At 42.3% G+C, this 19,191-nt stretch overlaps 1 protein-coding gene across 1 annotated transcript; it reads left to right on the forward strand.

Annotated features, from left to right (window-relative positions):
• The first annotated feature begins 4,090 nt into the window (after nt 1-4,090).
• Nucleotides 4,091-12,324, forward strand: ANKRD34C (ankyrin repeat domain 34C). Its single transcript, XM_012474852.3, has 2 exons — nt 4,091-4,159; nt 6,549-12,324. Exon 2 carries the CDS (start codon nt 6,593-6,595, stop codon nt 8,186-8,188), a length of 1,596 nt encoding a protein of 531 aa, XP_012330275.2. The 5' UTR covers nt 4,091-4,159; nt 6,549-6,592; the 3' UTR covers nt 8,189-12,324.
• Nucleotides 12,325-19,191: the final 6,867 nt, after the last annotated feature.

Below are 19,191 nucleotides of genomic sequence, written 5' to 3' on the forward strand. Positions count from 1 at the left end.
TCACTGTGATGCACAAAAGGAGACACATTTTCAAATTAAGGTAAATTAGATTTTGTTGACACCTTTCGTCGAATGGACCAGTATTCAGTTCTACCTTGCAAACATCTCTCCAGCTTGACTCTTCCTCTCTCTCCCTGCTGTGCCGTTTCTGAAACTCTTCCTCTATCAGAGGCTCCTAGGTGACCCCCTAGCCTCCCAATTTATCCCCCACATTGTGGCCAATGATCATGTCATTCTATTCCTTAAAATTCTATACTGGTTTCCTGTTTCCACATAACAAATGTCAGACTGGAGGACAAGGCTGCAAGGAACTTTGAATCTGATCTCTGTAGCCTCCCTCGTATTTGCTTCCTTCATCAGCGCACTTCCCACCACCACCATGCACCCATCGTCCAGTTCTTGAAATGTCCATGTTCTGCTACCTTCCGCCTTTGAACTTGTGCTTACCCCTGAATGTAATGACTTCCCTCTTTTGGTTCAACAAATTTCCACTCACGTTTTTCAAGTGCTGTCTCAATTTTATTCTTTTTGTGAGTCCTTTCCTAATCTGTACTCTGAGTCCCTCCTGGCACTCATGTCTCCTTGTTTTATATTTGTCTTCCATTCTGGGACTTATTACTTTGCACTACAATTATGTCATGCAGAGGCTAAGAACACGGTCTGGAGTTAGACTGCCTGGATCTGAATTCCATCTCCACAACAGATTGCCTGGGTGATTTGGGGTAAGTGACCACCTTCCTGAGACTCAGTTTCATTTTTGATAAAATAGAGATAACAATAGTACCCACCTCATAGTATTGCTGTAAGGATTAAATGACATAATGCATATAAAGTGTTCAGCACGTTGCTTGGCACGTGGCAAGCATACCACAAATGTTTATTACTGTCGTTAAAACGTACATCTGCCTTCCTCCTAAATTGTAAATACCTTAGCAACCATTCCTGAATTTTATACATCTCTTTATCCTTAACACCTAGCGTGGAGTAGTCAATACATGTTTGATCATGAATGAATGAATGAGCAAGTAATGCCATTGTTTTAGTCAAGGTTTACTTGGTTGTAAGTAGCAGAAGTTAATTCAAGCCACCGGAAACAAAAACATGCTACTTTATTGGAAGGCTTCTAAGGTGTTCATGGACTCCAAAGACAGTTGAATCCTGAGAAGAGAGGAAAAGTGCTCTTTTCCTGCCGCTCATCTCAGCTTCTCAGCGTGTTTCCTTCATTCTTCTTCCTCTGCACATCACCTTTTCTGCTCCTCTGCACTTGTGGCTAACCCACAAATGCAGTTCTTACATCCAGAGTTCCCTACAGACAGCCCAGCATAACTGGTGTTTCTCAGTCTCAGTTGCAAAATCCACCCAAGGTTGAGTCAGCCCTGCACTTGGGGCAAGTCAAATAATATAAACCGTCAGCCTCACTCTGTGTGTCGGGGAAGGCAGAGATAATATCAGAAAGAAAGAGTCACTGTAGCTTGTGAGAGATCGTCAGAGTCACGCACTGATCCCTGAATGACCATGGGCAAGCCACTTCATCACTCTTGCCTTCAGTTTCCTCATCTGTGAAATGGTAGGAAAACCTTCATGAAAGGGGCATTTCATGGTTCAGGGGAGGCAGTTAACCTCAGTCTGGAGCAAACACATGCATATTAACGGTTTATTGGGCTTAAACCCTGGGGAATAGGAATGAAGGAAAATGAAAAGTGTTGCAAGGGAGGAGGAAAAGAAAATACAAGGGGATACATTATTGAGCTAGACACAGCTTCACGACAAATGCACTGATTATTCCGCCATATGGAAATTGTATAATCAATTGCATCCTGGAACAGGCAGTTGGGTGAGGAGAGGGAGAAGCGTTCACGTGACATCTCTTTCCCATCCTCTATTTCCTATTGGTCAACATCTGTTCTACAAAGGGTTAACTCCCTCCTACTTCTTGGTTGAATGACCTAGTTTTCCCAGGCAACTGCTGGAGAAAGTCAGGCCAGAGTCAGTTTCTTCTGGTCAGCAGAAAACAGATGTAGGGGTCCACGATTGGTAGCAGACAACAGCAGCAATGGCCTGACACTAAAACTGTGGGAAAAGTTTGGACTTTGCTAAGACCACTCAGGCAAGAAAGCAAGGTAAGCGTATAACACCAGAGATGGGGAAAGTAGGCGTGGCTATGCAAATCTGGGCTGATGCACGAATTTAGTCTGCTCTAATTTGTGAGGCTATCGTCAACTGTGGCTATGTAAATGTCAGTCTTTTAAGCCAAGTATTCTTTTTGTTTGTTTGTTTGTTTTGAGACAGAGTTTTGCTCTTGTCAACCAGGCTGGAGTGCAATGGGGTGATCTCAGCTCCCTGCAACCTCCGCCTCCCAGGTTCAAGCAATTCTCCTGCCTCAGCCTTCTGAGTAGCTGAGATTACAAGCATGCGCTACCATGACTGGCTAATTTTTGTATTTTTAGTAGAGATGGGGTTTCACTACGTTGGCCAAGCTGGTCTTGGACTCCTGACCTCAGGTGATCCACCCGCCTCGCCCTCCCAAATGCTGGGATTACAGCCATGAGCCACTGTGCCCTGCCAAGTCCAGTATTCTTAAAATGAAAAGTGTAGGATTATTGCAGCATGTTAACAGTTAACGTTAGCCCAGCACATTTTATCTGGGCTACAAGTGAAGTAAGCACCTGATTCTGTCCTCAGACAAAACTCTTGTATTTCATCATTTAAGGAATTTCAGTTGGGAGGCCCACAGTGAAAAAATGGTTATAGACAACTTGCAATACAAGTCACTGAGCACACAGAACATTATGACTATTGGTGGGCTAGATATAGATATTTCAGACCACAGAAAAGAACCCGGCTGCCTTATCTCCAACCTGCTGCCTCCTTAGGTGCTGAAGGGCAAGAGTTGAAATAGGGAAAAGACCTGAGCGTAGCGGAGGAGGCGGCCACTGATTCCAGCTGCAGGGAGAGAAGCATCCTTCCATACACCGTCTTCTGTTCTCCCTTCCTTTCTTCTTTGCCTCCCTTCCTGCTTCTCTTCCTCCCTCTCCTGACTTTGAGCTAGACTAGAGGTAAGTGATTTGCACTGCACGCAACGTAAAATGTCACCCGATTATCCATCCATCCTCCTTCTCACTTTCTTTTCCTCCTTTCCTCCATCTTTTCCTTTGGCCTACTTTTAATTGTCACACAGCTGAAAAGGGAGAAAGGACAGTATTTCTCCCTTAGGGGTCCAAGGTTCTATGGAGGGGGCCGACCCAGGTGATTAACAAGATTGATATTCAAAGAAAGTTGCAAAGTATTAAGGAACAGAGGGCATGTGGCATCTAGTTTTGCATATTTATGTGTGTGCTTGCACGTGTGTAAGAGAAAAAAAGAGAGAGCATATACAATATGGTGCACGATAGTCCAGAGTACGAATATACTACATTTTCTTTATCTATTTTCTTCTTTTAAGAGATGGAGTCTCACTCTGTCACTCAGGCTGGACTGCAGTGGTGTGTGATCGTAGTTCACTGCAGCCTTGAACTCCTGGGCTCAAGCAATCCATCTGCCTCAGCCTCCTGAGTAGCCAGGCCTATAGGTGCAAGCCATCACACCCAGCTTTTTCTTTTTTAGAGGCAGGGTGTCACTATGTCGCCTTGGCTAGTCTCAAACTCCTGGTCTCAAAAGATCCTCCCTAAGTGCTGGGATTAGACTTGTGAGTCACCATGCCCAGCCTATTTTCTTCCTGATGGGTTGTTTCCAGTTTTTGTCTTTTATGAATAGTGCTGCTGCTGTCTTTTGGTACACATATTACTTTATTCTTTTCTACGCTTGGCCCAGGCTCTGGGTGTTTCTTCCGCTGGTCTCACCTGGGTTCCCTAATGCAGTTGCGATCCTCTAGGGGCTGGCTGGGGCTGGCTGAGCTGAGACTGTCTCACTCACGTTCTTGCACTTAGTTGGGGCTATCAGCGAAAACTTCATGTGCCCTTCCTGGTGGGCACTCCAGACTTCTTTACACAGCAGCTGGGCTCCAAGACAGCAAACTTGGAAGCTGCAAGCTGTACTCAGGCTTCGTCTTGAAAGTCACACAATGTTACATTTTATAGGTGAAAGCAAGTCACAAGGCTGACTCCTAGCGTACGTACCAGGAGGGGAGGACCTCATGGCCGTCATTTGCAAACTACCACAGGTATAAACCTAGGCATGGAATTACTGTGTCAGAGTTCAGTTTAGTTCAATTTATTTATACTCCCAACAGGTTCCTGTTGCTTCCTGTCTGCATGCCTCTTGGTATTGTCAGTCTGTCTAATTTTAGCTATTCCAAAATGGTATTTTGTTTTGCTTTAATTTGATTTTCCTTGAGTGCTAATGAGGCTGAGTATCTTTTTATGTGTTTATTGGTCATTTGTGTATCCTCTTTTGGAGGAAGTGATTTGTAGGAGTTCTTTATATAGTCTGAGGATGAGTCACTGTAATTTTACTCAACCCTCCCTCTTTGATCTTGAGTGATTTTCCTCTTGAGTACAAAGGAAGTAACATTTGAGCTGAAGTTTGGGGGATGATGAATAATTAAAGAAGAGAAAGGAGGCCGTATAGTTAGAAACATGAACAGTGCCAAGAGGAAGCACACATGAAGAGTGGTGCGTCTGAGAAGCGAGATTCGAAGATAGAATGTGAAGATGACTGGAGGGGCAGGGAATGAGTCTAGAGAGGTAGGCTGAGGCCAGGAGAAGAAGGACCCCTTCGATGAAATGGAAAGAAGCATGCTTTCTCTGGAAATTCCACTCATTTATCTAGTCCTTGGAAATTCTTCAATTCTCCAGAGTTCAGAGACTGACAAGCTTATTGATGCCTGGGGCTTTAACACAACAAGGATACGTAGGACCACAAAGGAATAAAATGATTGAAATTGACAGAAAGAGAGGAGAGAGAAAGACCATCACACACAAGCATACACATACACACAAGCACACACATACACACACACACAGAGATCAGTAGGAGAATGAAGGAGAAGAGGGGAAGGAGATGGAGAGACAGAAATGGAGATTTGTTGTCAATGTATTTAATAAACACACAGTGCCCTCGGATTATGGTAGATTGGCAGGATATCCAGCAGAATACACACACACAAGAACATCAGACTCACGTAGTTATCAGAACGATGCATTTGAAGAAGCAGAAAGATACACACTAGACTCTTAACCATGGTTACTTCTGAAGAGGGGGGAGAGTGACTTCAAGGAGGAATGGGAGATGAATAAAGAAGACCCCTTCCTCTTTATATACGTACATGTAGTTTGGTTTTTTAAAAATAGCAAGTATCTATTCATGTATTAAATTTTTCAAAGGGATGTATATATATCTTTCAATTTCAACCAAGAAAATCTTTTGCCTTCTAACTTAACAGAGTAATATAAAATAACTGCTTAGGAGAATAGAGTAAGAGAAAGAAGGATGTGAATCAGATGAGGAGGAAACAGGCATTGTGGTAGGTAGACTACATGAGCCATCTGCTCATGAGGAGCCTCAAGGCACAACAAGTCTATGTGACGGGGTTGTGCTGGCAGAGACACGGCCAGTGTGATACCCATGGGCTGGCAGGGCATCAAGACTGGGATGCCCATCTCTCCTTATTTATGAAGGGCTTCTCAAGCAACACATAGGATGGAGATTTTGAGTACAGGAATTAGGGAACTGGCAAAAGAATCCAAACAGAAAACTGAGGTTTGACAAACCTCAGCTGAGAAAGCTTTGGTCTGAGCTGTATTTCCTAACATTTGTGGGCAAAAAGCATCCCCTTCTCCATTCTCTGCCTCCTATCAGTTCAATCAGAGGGAAGAACATAGCAGGGCGTTATTCTGAACAAGGAGAACACAAATTCTGACACCTGCTGGAAAAGTGAGGACTACAACCTGGAGAGGGATAACTGATTCTGTTCTACAATTGTTTCACTTCCCCACCCCCGCAACCCCCATTGCAGTAACAACACATATTTATTTTGGGAAAGCTGCAAAAAGAAAAATATGAAACCACTCATAATCCCACTGCCCAGAATAAGGATTAATATTCTGATGTGTTTCCTAATAGTCTTTCTGAGACACACTGATAACAACACATTAAACAATTATTTATGAGGCACCTATTCATCACATGTGAATCACTGCTAAATGCTGAGGATACAGCAGTGAAAATAATCGCAAACCTTTTTCTAAGGAATGCAGAGTTCTACATTTGTGAAAAGTGCTGTGCAGTCAACACAGTAACATCTTGCATTTAAACAAGTATTTACTCTATGCTAGGCATTATGTTAAGTACGTTTCATGTGGGTGTTTTGTACACAGTCTCTTATACAGTCTTCACAATGACCCTATGAGCTAGGTTACTACTATCCCTCCCCCGACCCTGACGCACTCATTACCGGTGCAGAAACTCACTCAGCAGTGTTAAATAAGTTGGCCAAGTCAATGTAAGTTGGGATCTGGTTGGGATATGACTGTGCCCAGACCGTGTAATAACCATGCTGCACAGATCTGCCGTAAAGGTATGACATTTGTTCCCTCTTCTTCCTTTGCTAGGTTTGATTGCTACTGCGGCTCAGATACCCCAAACTGTAGCCAATATGATGGATGATGACACTGAATTGAGGACTGATGGAAACTCTTTGCTAAAGGCTGTGTGGCTGGGGAGGCTCAGGTTGACCAGACTGCTCTTGGAAGGGGGAGCTTACATCAACGAAAGCAATGACAAAGGTGAAACAGCTCTCATGGTGGCGTGCATCACCAAGCACGTGGACCAGCAAAGCATCAGCAAGTCCAAGATGGTGAAGTACCTGCTGGACAACAGGGCAGACCCTAATATCCAAGATAAGTCTGGCAAGACCGCCCTGATCCACGCGTGCATCAGAAGAGCTGGAGGAGACGTGGTCTCCTTATTACTGGAGAATGGAGCGGACCCCAGCCTTGAGGATCGCACTGGGGCGTCAGCTCTGGTTTACGCAATAAATGCAGATGACAAGGATGCGTTGAGACATCTCCTTGACGCCTGCAAAGCCAAAGGGAAGGAGGTGATTATTATCACCACAGATAAGTCGTCTTCAGGCACCAAAACCACCAAACAGTATCTCAATGTCCCGCCTTCACCCAAAGTAGAAGACAGGCAGTCGCCTCCACTGTGTGCATCTCCCTCTGACGTAGAGCTGAAGGCTCCAGACCTGGACTCTCCACTCACTGAGAAGGAAGATCACTTCTTCAGCCTCCAAGCAGGGCATCCAAGCAGTTGCAACACCTCCAAGGCTCTTAATGAGCCTGGATCACCGACCAGGAAAGTCAGTAATCTCAAAAGGGCCCGTTTGCCCCAACTGAAGAGGCTCCAGTCTGAACCCTGGGGCCTGATTGCGCCCTCGGTGCTGACAGTCTCGACGCGTCAGGACGAGACCCATGGTGCCAGCACAGAAAAGAGCATCAGTGATGTGTCCTTCCCTAAAAGGGGACCCCTCTCCAGAACCAATAGTATCGATAGCAAAGACCCTACCCTCTTTCACACAGTCACAGAGCAGGTTCTAAAGATTCCAGTCTCTTCGGCACCGGCATCCTGGAAAGCAGCCTATGAAAAAGGTCAGGCTCCCCACCCACGTCTGGCCAGGAGAGGAACGCTCCCTGTTGAACAAGAGAAATGTGCTATGGGTCCGTCGGGGACCTCTGCTCTCAAGGAGCCCGCCTCCTTCAAACGGCTGGAAAATGACCTCTACGACTTAGATTCGCAGCCAGGGCCTGACCCTCCCAACGCCATTGTCCTTGAATCCAGCAAAGGACCTTTAGATAGAAAGAAGCCCAACGGCTCCCACGCGTCTCTTTTCCATGGCTCTCGGGAGTCCCCGGACGCCGTGCCCAGCACATCCCCCAGCTCAGCACGCCGCAGGCCGCCACATCTTCTAGAACGACGGGGTTCTGGAACTCTGCTCCTCGATCGCATTTCTCAAACGAGGCCTGGCTTCCTGCCGCCTTTAAATGTGAATCTGAACCCACCTATTCCGGATATTAGACCCAGCAGCAAATCTTCTTCCCCTCTTGCTAGTGGCTTAAAATCTATGGTTCCTGTTGCTCCAACTTCACCAAAGAGAGTTGACGTAAGAAGTAAAAAGAAGCTCCTCAGAAGGCATTCTATGCAAATTGAACAAATGAAGCAGCTGTCTGATTTTGAAGAAATCATGACCTAGAAGTTTTAGAAAGGCTTAAAAAACATCTGTATAGTTTACGGAAGGGGCTGTGGATGAGACTGCTTCCTGATCATTCCTTAATGTTGGAGTGTGGTCACTTCAGAAGATAGGAAAGCAGGATGCTGCTTCACTTCTGAGAATAATCCCCGAGTTTTTATAGGCCTACTTGAAAAGAGCTCGGGATAATTGGGTTTTGAAGAGAAAAATTTCAAAAATTCTCCAAAGGAGGAAAGCCTTTGAGTTTGAAGGTAACAGCGAGTACAATGATCTAAGCTGAGGACACCAGTAATTTTCTACCAGACAAACAGAAAACAAGAATGTAAATCAGGAGGTGGTATTTGGAGTACGTCATTTGTAATAAATCTATTAAGTGCCTACATAGAAAATGAGGCTTTAACATTTGTTAGAATGTACAAAAGCCCCAAACCAACCCCTCAGTGACTAAATCTGGGTATCTGGGTTCTATCTGATGGAGTACAGGCAGATTTCCCCCACAGAAGAGGCTCTGGCCTGTGGGTCCTGGCTCTGCCTCTGTCAGGGAACTGCAAATCGTGGTGTGGTTAAAATTGTTCAGCTCTCCAGTAACATACTCTGTTCACATACTAATTTGTATGTGCTCTGAGTACACAAGTAGCCCATCTATGTGGCCCCTGAATTACGATATGTCACGGTAGTGGATGCCTTAGAGACAAATCTTGCTCCAGGAATGAACCTTTCCCCAGACACAGGCTCTTGTGTTGAAATCTTGTGAAAAGCAGTCAAGGTTAACTAACTTGGAGTTGAATGTTATACAATTATAGATTAGAGCTATAAGAAGCATTTCTAGATTATTCTCAAAACTCAAAGGACAACTGAGGATGGGGTATGCATATATTAAAAGGTAAAGTGGGTGGTTCTCAGGCTAGAAGCAGTGGGGACCATTCATTTTGCAGCCTAAATATTTTAGGGGATGCAAACTGTCATTTCCCCTTCAGTTATCTAGGTAATTAAAGAAAAATCTGATTTCTTCTCTTCCTGAATTATCTAAGTGAGAAGAGATTTGTAGAAATAACCTGCACAACCCTTTTAGGCTGCTTTGAGCAAACCCACGAAGGGAAGTAGAGACCTAACACATGTAGTATAATGTCGCCACATCTTAGATGGATATATTTTTGGTTATTCCCACTTATGTTTCCTCTCGTGCTGCTGAGCTCTATGTGCTCTATAGTTAAAGAGTTCAATAGTTCCTAAGGACAGCATCATGTAGAGGGAAGCGTAAGGGCTTTGAGTTTGACATATTTGGGTTTGCATACCAGTCTTATCATTTACCAACTGTGTGACCTTGAGCAGGCAGCTTAACTTTTCTGAATCTCTGTCCCCTCATCTGTAAAATAGGATTAGTAATGCCTCACCTTACAGGGTTGTGGTGAGAATTAAATGACACAATGCATGAATGTGCCTGCCACTGTGCCCGGCACAGATAGAAGTCACTGGATAAGAAGCAATTTTAATTTATTTGAGACCGCTGAAGCAATATTTCAAATAATACATCTACTACACAAAATGGAATAAAGTTTACCTGGAAAAGCTCAAGTATCTCCATGAGATCCCCAGTTATTTTTATAAGTACTGATCTCTGAACTCATGCGTAAAGTAAAAAATTCTGCCACATAAAATCTACATATTATACAATTTTTCAGTAATTACCTTTGCTAGAAATTCATCTGAATATTCAAAAAAATAGTTAATGATGGTTAAACAAAACAAGCTTGGGGTGTGTTTGGAGGGCTGTCTGTCCTGTGCATTGCAGGATATTTAGCAGCATCTCTGGCCTCCACTCGCGAGATGGCAGTAACACCCTCTCCCCAGTTGTGACAACCAAAAATATCTCTAGACACGGCCAGATTTCTCCTGGGGCATCAGCTCGGTTGCTCTCACCTGCTAGACCTATTGAATGCATGGTAAGCCTATGTCAAGAACAACAAAGCCGTATGGAAATGTGGGTGCTGACCTGCCAGCTAGGCTCTCCCGTTAACTTAAGACAATTCAAATTGTGCTTTAGTAAGATAACTAATCAATACTAGTGGTGGGCCTTCGGGATTCTTGGCAAACGCAGTCAAACGTGAGGGCTAATGGGCTCATACTTTGTAGGAAGGGAAGAAAATAAGGAAAGCACATAAATTAGCCAAAATCTGTAGCTCATGAACTTGGTTTGGTGCGGACAACTCAGTTATTTTCAGAATCATTAAATCATTAATAGTTTTTACCGAGTAGAAACAATCCCAGGCAAAGGAACAACTTTCCAATGCATGAAAGAGAGAATCATACAGACACCCATCATTCTCAGCAGCTCATTAAATGCAAACACACACACACACACACACACACACACACAGAGCGAGAGAGAGAGAGAACCCATTTTACAAACTTTTCCAGCTGTTAGTGTCAGTTAAAACTAATCTCTGCTAGTAGTATCCAGCTGTGGGTATAGCAAGACATTACATAGGAGCATTTTTTCCCCCTAAACCTTTAGCTAAGATTTGGAAACTCAATTTTTCCTAAGTAGTGTATGTGGCCCATTTATAGTAATTAGCTTAGGTGAAACACCAAACACGATGAGTTGCTCATTCAGGACAGCCGGTCCATTGCACAAATGTGTCATATCAGGTATTCTCATGCCACTCATTGCCTGCATCGGTCAGTTGTGACCTTTGCATTAGCCTTTCAATAGACAGTCATCAGGATAGTATCTTATCTCATCACTTCTTGACGATGCATTAGTGGAATTAGACTGTTCTATACCAGTACAACCACCAAAATACTTTCTCATAGATTATGCATAAATACGCGATTTTGTCCGTGTCAATGAACTTCATAAGAATGCTTTTTAAAAGTATACTTTAGATTCGAACATGCTTTCTAGATCAGAGGTTAGCTTGTCTTTTTGGAATCCTGAAGTCACTTATAAGTTAGTTGCAAACTATAGTTTCAGTAATTCAACTGCTTAAGAGTTTCTGGACCATTTATCAAAATATACTACAGAATGTGAGCCTAAAGCTTAAAGACTGGACCTTTGGTTTAATTTCTAGACATTCCAAAGCCTTTTTTTTTTTCTGGAAAAAAAAAAAAAAAAAAAAAGGAAACCCGTTGTCTATTCTCTTAAAACTTGGTTAAGTAAATGGTACCTCGCAAATGCGGGTTGTGTCTGCCTTCCTCTTTCTGTGTGTTGGTGTCTCAGATGTATTGTGTGCTGCTTGAACTGATTCTCTAGCGTTTCATCCTAGTCTCAAGCTGGTGATGTGCTCAAAGATGTATCAAAATCCATGTAATGGCACCATTTAGATGTTTCTAATACGTTAATAAATGATATGTTGTAATCGTTCCATCATATTTTCCACTTTTTCTCAGTGAAGTCTCAATTATATACGTATTGTTTGGTTTGACAATCTTGTAACAATGGGAGGATAGAGTCTAAAGATAAAGAAAAGGAAGGCAGAGCCAAGAGCAGAGCAGAGCAATGGAACCGATGATGTAATGCCTGGAGCCCACACCACCTCTGAGCTTCCTGTTATGTGAGATAATATATTCTTGTATCATTTAATATAGCTGTAGTTAGTTTTTAGTTTACTTAAAGCCAAAAGCATCCTTATATCACTCACTGATTTGAAATGTCATCTTTATAATATGCTAAATTCTTTATTTTAAAATTGTTGGACTCCTCCATCCCATTCTGTTTCATTCTGTGACATTCCACTGATGTATTTGTCTTTCTGTACCAGTATCACAGCACATCATTTAAATTATTGTAGAGTTTCAATTTGCTTTCACAAATTGTCGGTCAAGTCCCCTCTCAATTCTCTTCGCTGGACAAATTATTTCTTGAAACCATTTTATTAAGTATTAAAATTGTACTGGGATTATGATTAGTATTCTATGATATCATTTAGTCATTTGGTACTAATTAACATTTTTTAAAAGATCAAATCTTCCAATCCAGAGGCATAAATTGTTACTCTAAAAAGTTCATCTTCATTTTCAATCCCTCATTAAAGTGTTTAGATTTCTTCATAGAGACTGTTGTATACATTTCTTTTTCACCCTATTGCTAGATAGTGAGTGTTATTGTGATACTTTTTACCATGCTATCAGATATTGCTGGGAGGAGAGCATAACTTGATTTCCCTCAATGTGATTGCAATGAAAATATCCATGAGACTTTTCATTAAAAATGACAAATGAGTCTATAATTCATACAGAAGAGCAAAGAACTGAAAATAGCTAAGACAATTTTGAAGAATAGTAATGATATTTGGAAGGTTATGGTATCAGATGACAAGATTTAAAAAGTTATAGTAATTAAAATACTGTGATAAGATGCAGTAATAGATAAACTGACCACAAAAACAGAATAGAGGAACACAGCCTTGAATAGGTGGAAAATTTAGTTATGATAGCGGTGGCACTGCAGGTCAATAAATGGTGATGAGAAAATTTGTTTTCCATATGAAACAAAAATGAAATTGGGTCCTTATAGCATACATGCACAACCAAAATGAATAAAGCAAAACTAATACTTTGATTATGATTTTTTGGATTTGTGCTGATAAATGAGATTAGCCTAGAGTCTTCCCTTTTTATACTCTTTGTGTGGCTTGGTATCAGGTTTATATTAGCCTCATAACATGTACTGGGGAATGATCCCTCATTTTACGTTCTCTGGAAATGTTTAAGTTTGGAATGAAATGTTTCTTGATTCTGTACTCACGGGTTTTTCTTGTAAGTAGATCTTGCTGATAAAATCATCTGGACCAGGTGGGACTCCGTGTGTGTACGTGTGTGTGTGTGTATGTGTGTGTATATGTGTGTACGTGTGTGTATGTGTGTACGTGTGTGTGTATGTGCGTGTGTACGTGTGTGTATGTGTGTGTACGTGTGTGTATGTGCGTGTGTACGTGTGTGTATGTGTGTGTACATGTGTATGTGTGTGTATGCGTGTACGTGTGTATGTGTGTGTATGTGTGTGTGCGCGTGTGTGTACATTAATGCATGCACATTCATAGTGTGTAGGTACAATTATTGTCTTCATTCACAAACGAGGAAACCAAGGCTTAGAGGGATTAGGTGACCTGGCTGAAGTCACTCAGCTGGGAAGCGGTAATTTGAGTTTGGAACTCCCCAATCTGGCAATCTGGGTCCAGAGCCGTTTCTTTTATCAAGTACTTGAGCTTCAGACTTTAAATACTAATTGCATTTACTTAATGGTGATAGGGGTTCTTACGTTGGGTTTAGTGAAATGAACACCTGAGACAGTGATTTGGGCTCCTGTGTTGTACTGAGGGAGTGATCTTCAGGGAAAACGTCTCAGGAAGGTAGGGAGGCAGGACTGAGCAGAGGGAAAGGCCCAGAAAGAGGTGATCTCAGGTAAGGTCTAGCTTTGGCTGGATTCCCGGAGGAGGAGTGTAGAGAGAAGGCATCTCGCTGCCGAATCGTCCCTCTTTACTGCACGGGGGCTCCTATTTTTATTCGTGCTTTAGTCAGTCATAGACTGTGGGCTGAGGAGAAGATGCTATTTTTTTCTGACCCAGATTTAGGGCAATTCTTGGGAGAAGCGGGAAGCTGTAAAAACTTAGCAGCTGACAGAGCAGCCGGGGATGAGTGAGCATCTGGTGAAGGGAGTCTGTACAGGGCCTCCCAACAGCATCTACCGCTCCAGCCATTCAGGTTTCGTGTTTATTCTTGAGTCACATTTGGAAGGTTGCATTATTCTAAGAAATTACCCATTGTTTCTAAGTTAATACATGTTTTGGAATAAAACTGTTTACATATTATTGTCAGCAGCATTGCTGAGGTATAATTGATTTCCAAGCACGTGCATATAAGGTACAGTTTGATCCTTTTGACTTATGTACACACTGTGAACCATCATCACAATCAAGAAAATAAACATTTTCTTTTCTTTTCTTTCTTCTTTTAAACTTGTTTTACTTTAAGTTCCCGGATACATGTGCAGAATGTGCAGGTTTGTGACATAGGTTACGTGTGCCATGGCGGTCTGCTGCACCTAGGGACTCCTCCTCTAAGTATCCTCCTCTCACTCCCCTACCCCCCAACAGGCCCTGGGACGTGTTGTTCCCCTCCCGTGTGTTCTCATTGGTAATGAGCATTTTCATTTGCACGAAAAGTCTACACATCCCCTTTGTATCTCATCCCCAGCACCTACTGATGTGCTTCTTGTCAGTACATATTAACTTGCATTTTCTAGAGTTTTATATAAGTGAAATTCTACAGCGTATACTCCGTTGCATCTGGCCCTTTCACTTAGCATAATCACTTAGAGATTCACCCATGTGGTCTCATGTATCCCTAGTTCGTTTCTTTTTATTGCTGAGCAATATTACATCGTGATACAATCTGTTTATCCACTCACTTTCTGATGATCAGTTGGGTGGTTGCCAGTTCGGGAATTTTATAAATAAAGCGACTACCATTCATATACAAGTTTTTGTACAGATATATGCTTCCTTTTCTTCTTTTGTAAATACTTAGGGGTGGGATGGCTGAATTAAATGGTAGGTATATATTTCATTTTTTAAGAAACTAAGAAACTACAAAATTGTTTTCCAAAACGATTGTGTCACTTTACATTCCTACCAGCAGTGTGTGAGAGTTCCAGTTCCTCATATCTTTGCCAGCACTTGCTATCGTCGTTTTAATTTGAGCTATTCTTCCAGATGTGTAGTAGTATCTCACTATGATTACAGTTTCCATATCTTTAATGAGGAAAAATGTTGAGCATCTTTTCATGTGCTTCCTGACATCCATATGTCTTTGAAGGAGTGTCTGTTCAAATCTTTTGCTCATTTAAACAATTCTAGCTACTATTTGTTTTCCTATTGTTGAGTCTTGGGAGTTCTTTTTGTCTTCTAGGTCATCCTTTAACAGTGGATGCTTTGCAAAGATTTTGTTCCAGTTTGTGGCTCATGTTTTTATTCTTTTTTTTTTTTTTTTTTTTTTTTTGAGATGGAGTTTTGCTCTTGTTACCCAGGCTGGAGTGCAATGGCGCGATCTCGGCTCACCGCAACCTCCGCCTCCTGGGTTCAGGCAATTCTCCTGCCTCAGTCTCCCGAGTAGCTGGGATTACAGGCATGCGCCACCACGCCCAGCTAATTTTTTGTATTTTTAGTAGAGACGGGGTTTCACCATTTTGACCGGGATGGTCTCAATCTCTTGACCTCATGATCCACCCACCTCGGCCTCCCAAAGTGCTGGGATTATAGGCGTGAGCCATCACGCCCGGCCTATTCTCTTAACAGAATCTTTTAAAAAGCAGAAATTTTGAATATTTTTGAAATCTAATTCATCAATTTGTTCTTTCATACAGATTGTGTTTTTGGTGTCTTATCTAAGAAAGTTTTACCTGATTCAAGGTCATAAATATTTTGTCCATTTTTCTTCTAGAAGTTTTATAGCCTTTGGTTTTACATTTAGGTCTATGATCCATTTGGGTTGATTTCTGTATGTGGTGTGAGATATGGATCCAGGTTCATCGTTTTTGCACATGGATATCTAATTTTTCTGGCACTATTTGTTGACTGAGTTATATTGGGTGTGAGATATGGATCCAGGTTCATCGTTTTTGCACATGGATATCTAATTTTTCTGGCACTATTTGTTGACTGAGTTATATTTTGTTCCTTTGTGAAAAACCAGTCGTTTATATATGTTTGTTTTATTTATGCAGGTATTTTTCTAGAAATTAAAAAAAAGTGATTATAAAATTCACTTGGAAATGCAAAGGACCTACAATAGCCAATACAGCTTTAAAAAGAATGGAGTTGGAGGACTAGCTCTCTATGATTTCAAGATTTATTATAAACCTACAGTAATCAAAACAGTGTGGTATTGGCATAAAGGTAAACAAATAGATCAATGAATAGATTAGAGAGACCACAAGTAAACTCATACTTATATGGACAATGGAATTTTACTCAACAATAAAAAGGAATGAACTATTGGCATCTGTTACAACATGGATGCATATTAAAATGACTATACAAAGTTTAAAGAGCCATACTAAAAAACAGTGCAATTATATGATTCCATTCATACAGAATTCTAGAACATGCTAGCTAATGTATTGTGATAGAAAGCTGATAATGGTTTCAGGAATGGAGGACAAGAATGGGGAGAGACAGAAGAAGGGATTACAAAAAAATGAGAAAGCTTTTGCAGGAAATAGATTTGTTTATTTATGCTTAAGATGATGGTTGCACAGGTGCATGTGAAAACTTACCTAATTGTACAATTTACATATGTGCAAGGTATTGCATGTCAATTAAGCCTCAATTTTTAACAAAGTACTATAAGGAAGCCCCCTGAAACAGTAGGAAGATCAAGGAATGATTATATAAAGGGAGAAGGGAGGGCATCGTAGGCTGTAAGAGGAGAGAGGGGTTTTTTAGAGAGTGTGAGTGGGATGGGGTTACTAAATGGAGCTGGCAGATCCTTCTAGGCACATGAATAACACAAGCCAACCCATGTAGTTGGATACGACCATGGTCACCATAGCATGTGGGGCCCAAATGGAGACTGGACCTTGTAGGATATGGATGATGGTTGGGATGAGTTGAAACAGTCAGGATGAGAGAGGATGTGCTGCTTCTGTGAAGGCAGGAGTTTGAATTTAACATAGTATCTGAGGGTAACAGTTTCTGAGCAGGAAGTGAAATGATGAGCCCTCAACATCCTCCTTATGGCTCTGGTTTTTGTCCACTCTCCCCGTGAGACTGTAAAAATGAAAATTCAAAATGTTCAGGATTGGCCAATGCCGTCATGGGAAAAGTAACTTGTGAGAATGCTTCTCTTTCTAAATTATTGTTTTCCCCTCAATTTTGGCTTGGTAATTCTTTTTTTAAAATATATATTTTATTGCACTTCAGGTTCTGGGGTACATGTGCGGAACATGCAGGATTATTGCATAGGTACATACGTGGCAAAGTGGTCTGCTGCCTCCATCCCCCGTCACCTATATCTGGCATTTCTCCCCATGTTATCCCTCCCCAACCTCCCTCCGCTGCTGAGCTCCTCAGATGCAGTCAGGTTGCTGGGTGGGTGGTCGTCCCCTGGGGTTTGTTTGCAGGTGAAATTCGCCCTTCCTTCCCAATGGCATCTCTCCTTCTCTGAACTCAATCTTCCTGGTTGGGGTCAAACTGATGTATTCGTTGCCGAGCTCTCTGGCATGGGCTTCAGTTTGAGTTTTGTGGGGGGTGGACCTTCCAGGCCTAATGGCCTGTTTCCCTGCTTTCATCTCTGCCTCCTTCTCTGGGACGGGCAGTTCCATCCCACTGGCGCTAGTCCAAGCTTCTTCCCTGGTCCAGCCGACAACTTACAGCACCAGGCGGGAGCCGTGGCTCAGATTTGCATGAACAACCCAGGGCCCCCTCAGTCTGGCGGGGCTCTCCTGGACCGTGGGTTGCAGGAGGGATGAGGTAAGCACAGGATCCGAATGGAGCACCCGGGGGGTGACGTCCCCCGACCCTCCGAGCTGGCTGCACGTTCGAGGTGGGGACACGCCCCACCCTGTCTTGGTTCGTTCTCCCTGGGCGGCCCTCACCCTGCTTTGGCTCCCTCCCCGGGCTGCTTTCAGAGTCCTTCCAGTCTCCCCAAAATGAACCCTGCACCTCACTTGGAATCGTCCAGTCTTCTAGCCCTCTGCGTCTCATTTGCTCGGAGCTGCATTCCGGTGTGGTCTCCTCCCGGCCATCTTTGCCCATCGCTTGGTTAATTCTTTCCTCTCTTGCCAGGTTTCTGATGCCTCCCAGAAAACATTCTTAAAGTTGCATTTTTAGTTGTTTGTACTAATAATCTAATTTGTCTTTACCAGAAACTGCAAGTCTTTGTTATGTTTTTACTGTTACTCATTTTACTGTGATGTGGCAAATATAACTGGTATTCACCAACATTCAGTTATCCTCTCCTAGACACGTGGAAGACAAATCTCACTTACCTTGGGCTTTAGCAGGGCCATGAGATAAATTCAAGACGATGGGCTGTGGGTGAAAGTAACATGTGTGTCTCTTCTAAGCTGATGCATTACTGCTGGCGTGAGATCTTCTCACGCTCTCTTTCCCTGTTGCTGTGACTGAGATGTGTGTTTGAGGTGAAAAAATTTCAAGATTATGGGGATCTCTGTCAGTCAGGGTCCCTGAATGAATACATGGAAGAGTCTCTGCCTCTGAACCTGTGAAAAACATAGAACGGCCAAGAAATAAACTTTTGCCGAGCCGTGGAATGTGGGGGTTGATTTTTACTGCAGCATAGCCTGTCTTACCCTCACTCATTCATAGACCACGTGAGGTCACTTCTCCTTTCCTTCTCTTCCTCCTTTCCATTCTCTCTCCCTCCCTTATTCCCTTCCTTCCTTTATTTTTCTTCTTTTCTTTGTGGTTTTCTTTTAAATTGAAGAAAAGGAGTTCAAGCTTGCTGTTTGAAATTATCAAAAGTCTTGATAATTGGAAGAAGAAAACCTTCGGCATCAACCCACCGAATCCCCAGCCTCAACCTCTATTTTAGAGTTTCAGATGTGGACTCCCAGACAGGAACAGAATGTCAAAACATTAATGCCACAACGTTAATGAGCAGGTCTTGAATTTCATTCTCTTTCCACTCCACCGTGTTGTAGGTAAGACAAAAAGTTACATGATGTTTCTTTTTACTTTTTCTCTTTTTAAGAGCAGAAGAAATTATATTTATTTCTATAGAAACAAAGACCCAATGGGGTAAGAAGAATTTTAAATTTTTAGCACAAGGAAAATATAACCCATGCATGGTGAGTGGGCACATGGATTTTTCTCTTCTTATATTTAAGATATTAGTGTTTCTTTACCTCACACTCAAGGGAGAACATGAGTCATTTCCATGAATCCAACATAACGTGTGAATTGCAAAAAGCTTTTCAGTTTTTAAAGATCATTCTGTAGCCATTTAGTCACAATATTTTCCTGTCCAAAGCTTAAAGATTGAAG

The sequence above is a fragment of the Aotus nancymaae genome, unplaced genomic scaffold (assembly GCF_030222135.1).
Source record: "Aotus nancymaae isolate 86718 unplaced genomic scaffold, 86718_ANA_hifiasm-v0.15.2.pri h1tg000064l_0, whole genome shotgun sequence".
NCBI lineage: Eukaryota > Metazoa > Chordata > Mammalia > Primates > Aotidae > Aotus > Aotus nancymaae.

Excerpts from the sequence above, each read along its gene's own strand:
- ANKRD34C (XM_012474852.3), top strand. The coding sequence starts at position 6,593 with ATGATGGATGATGACACTGAATTGAGGACTGATGGAAACTCTTTGCTA.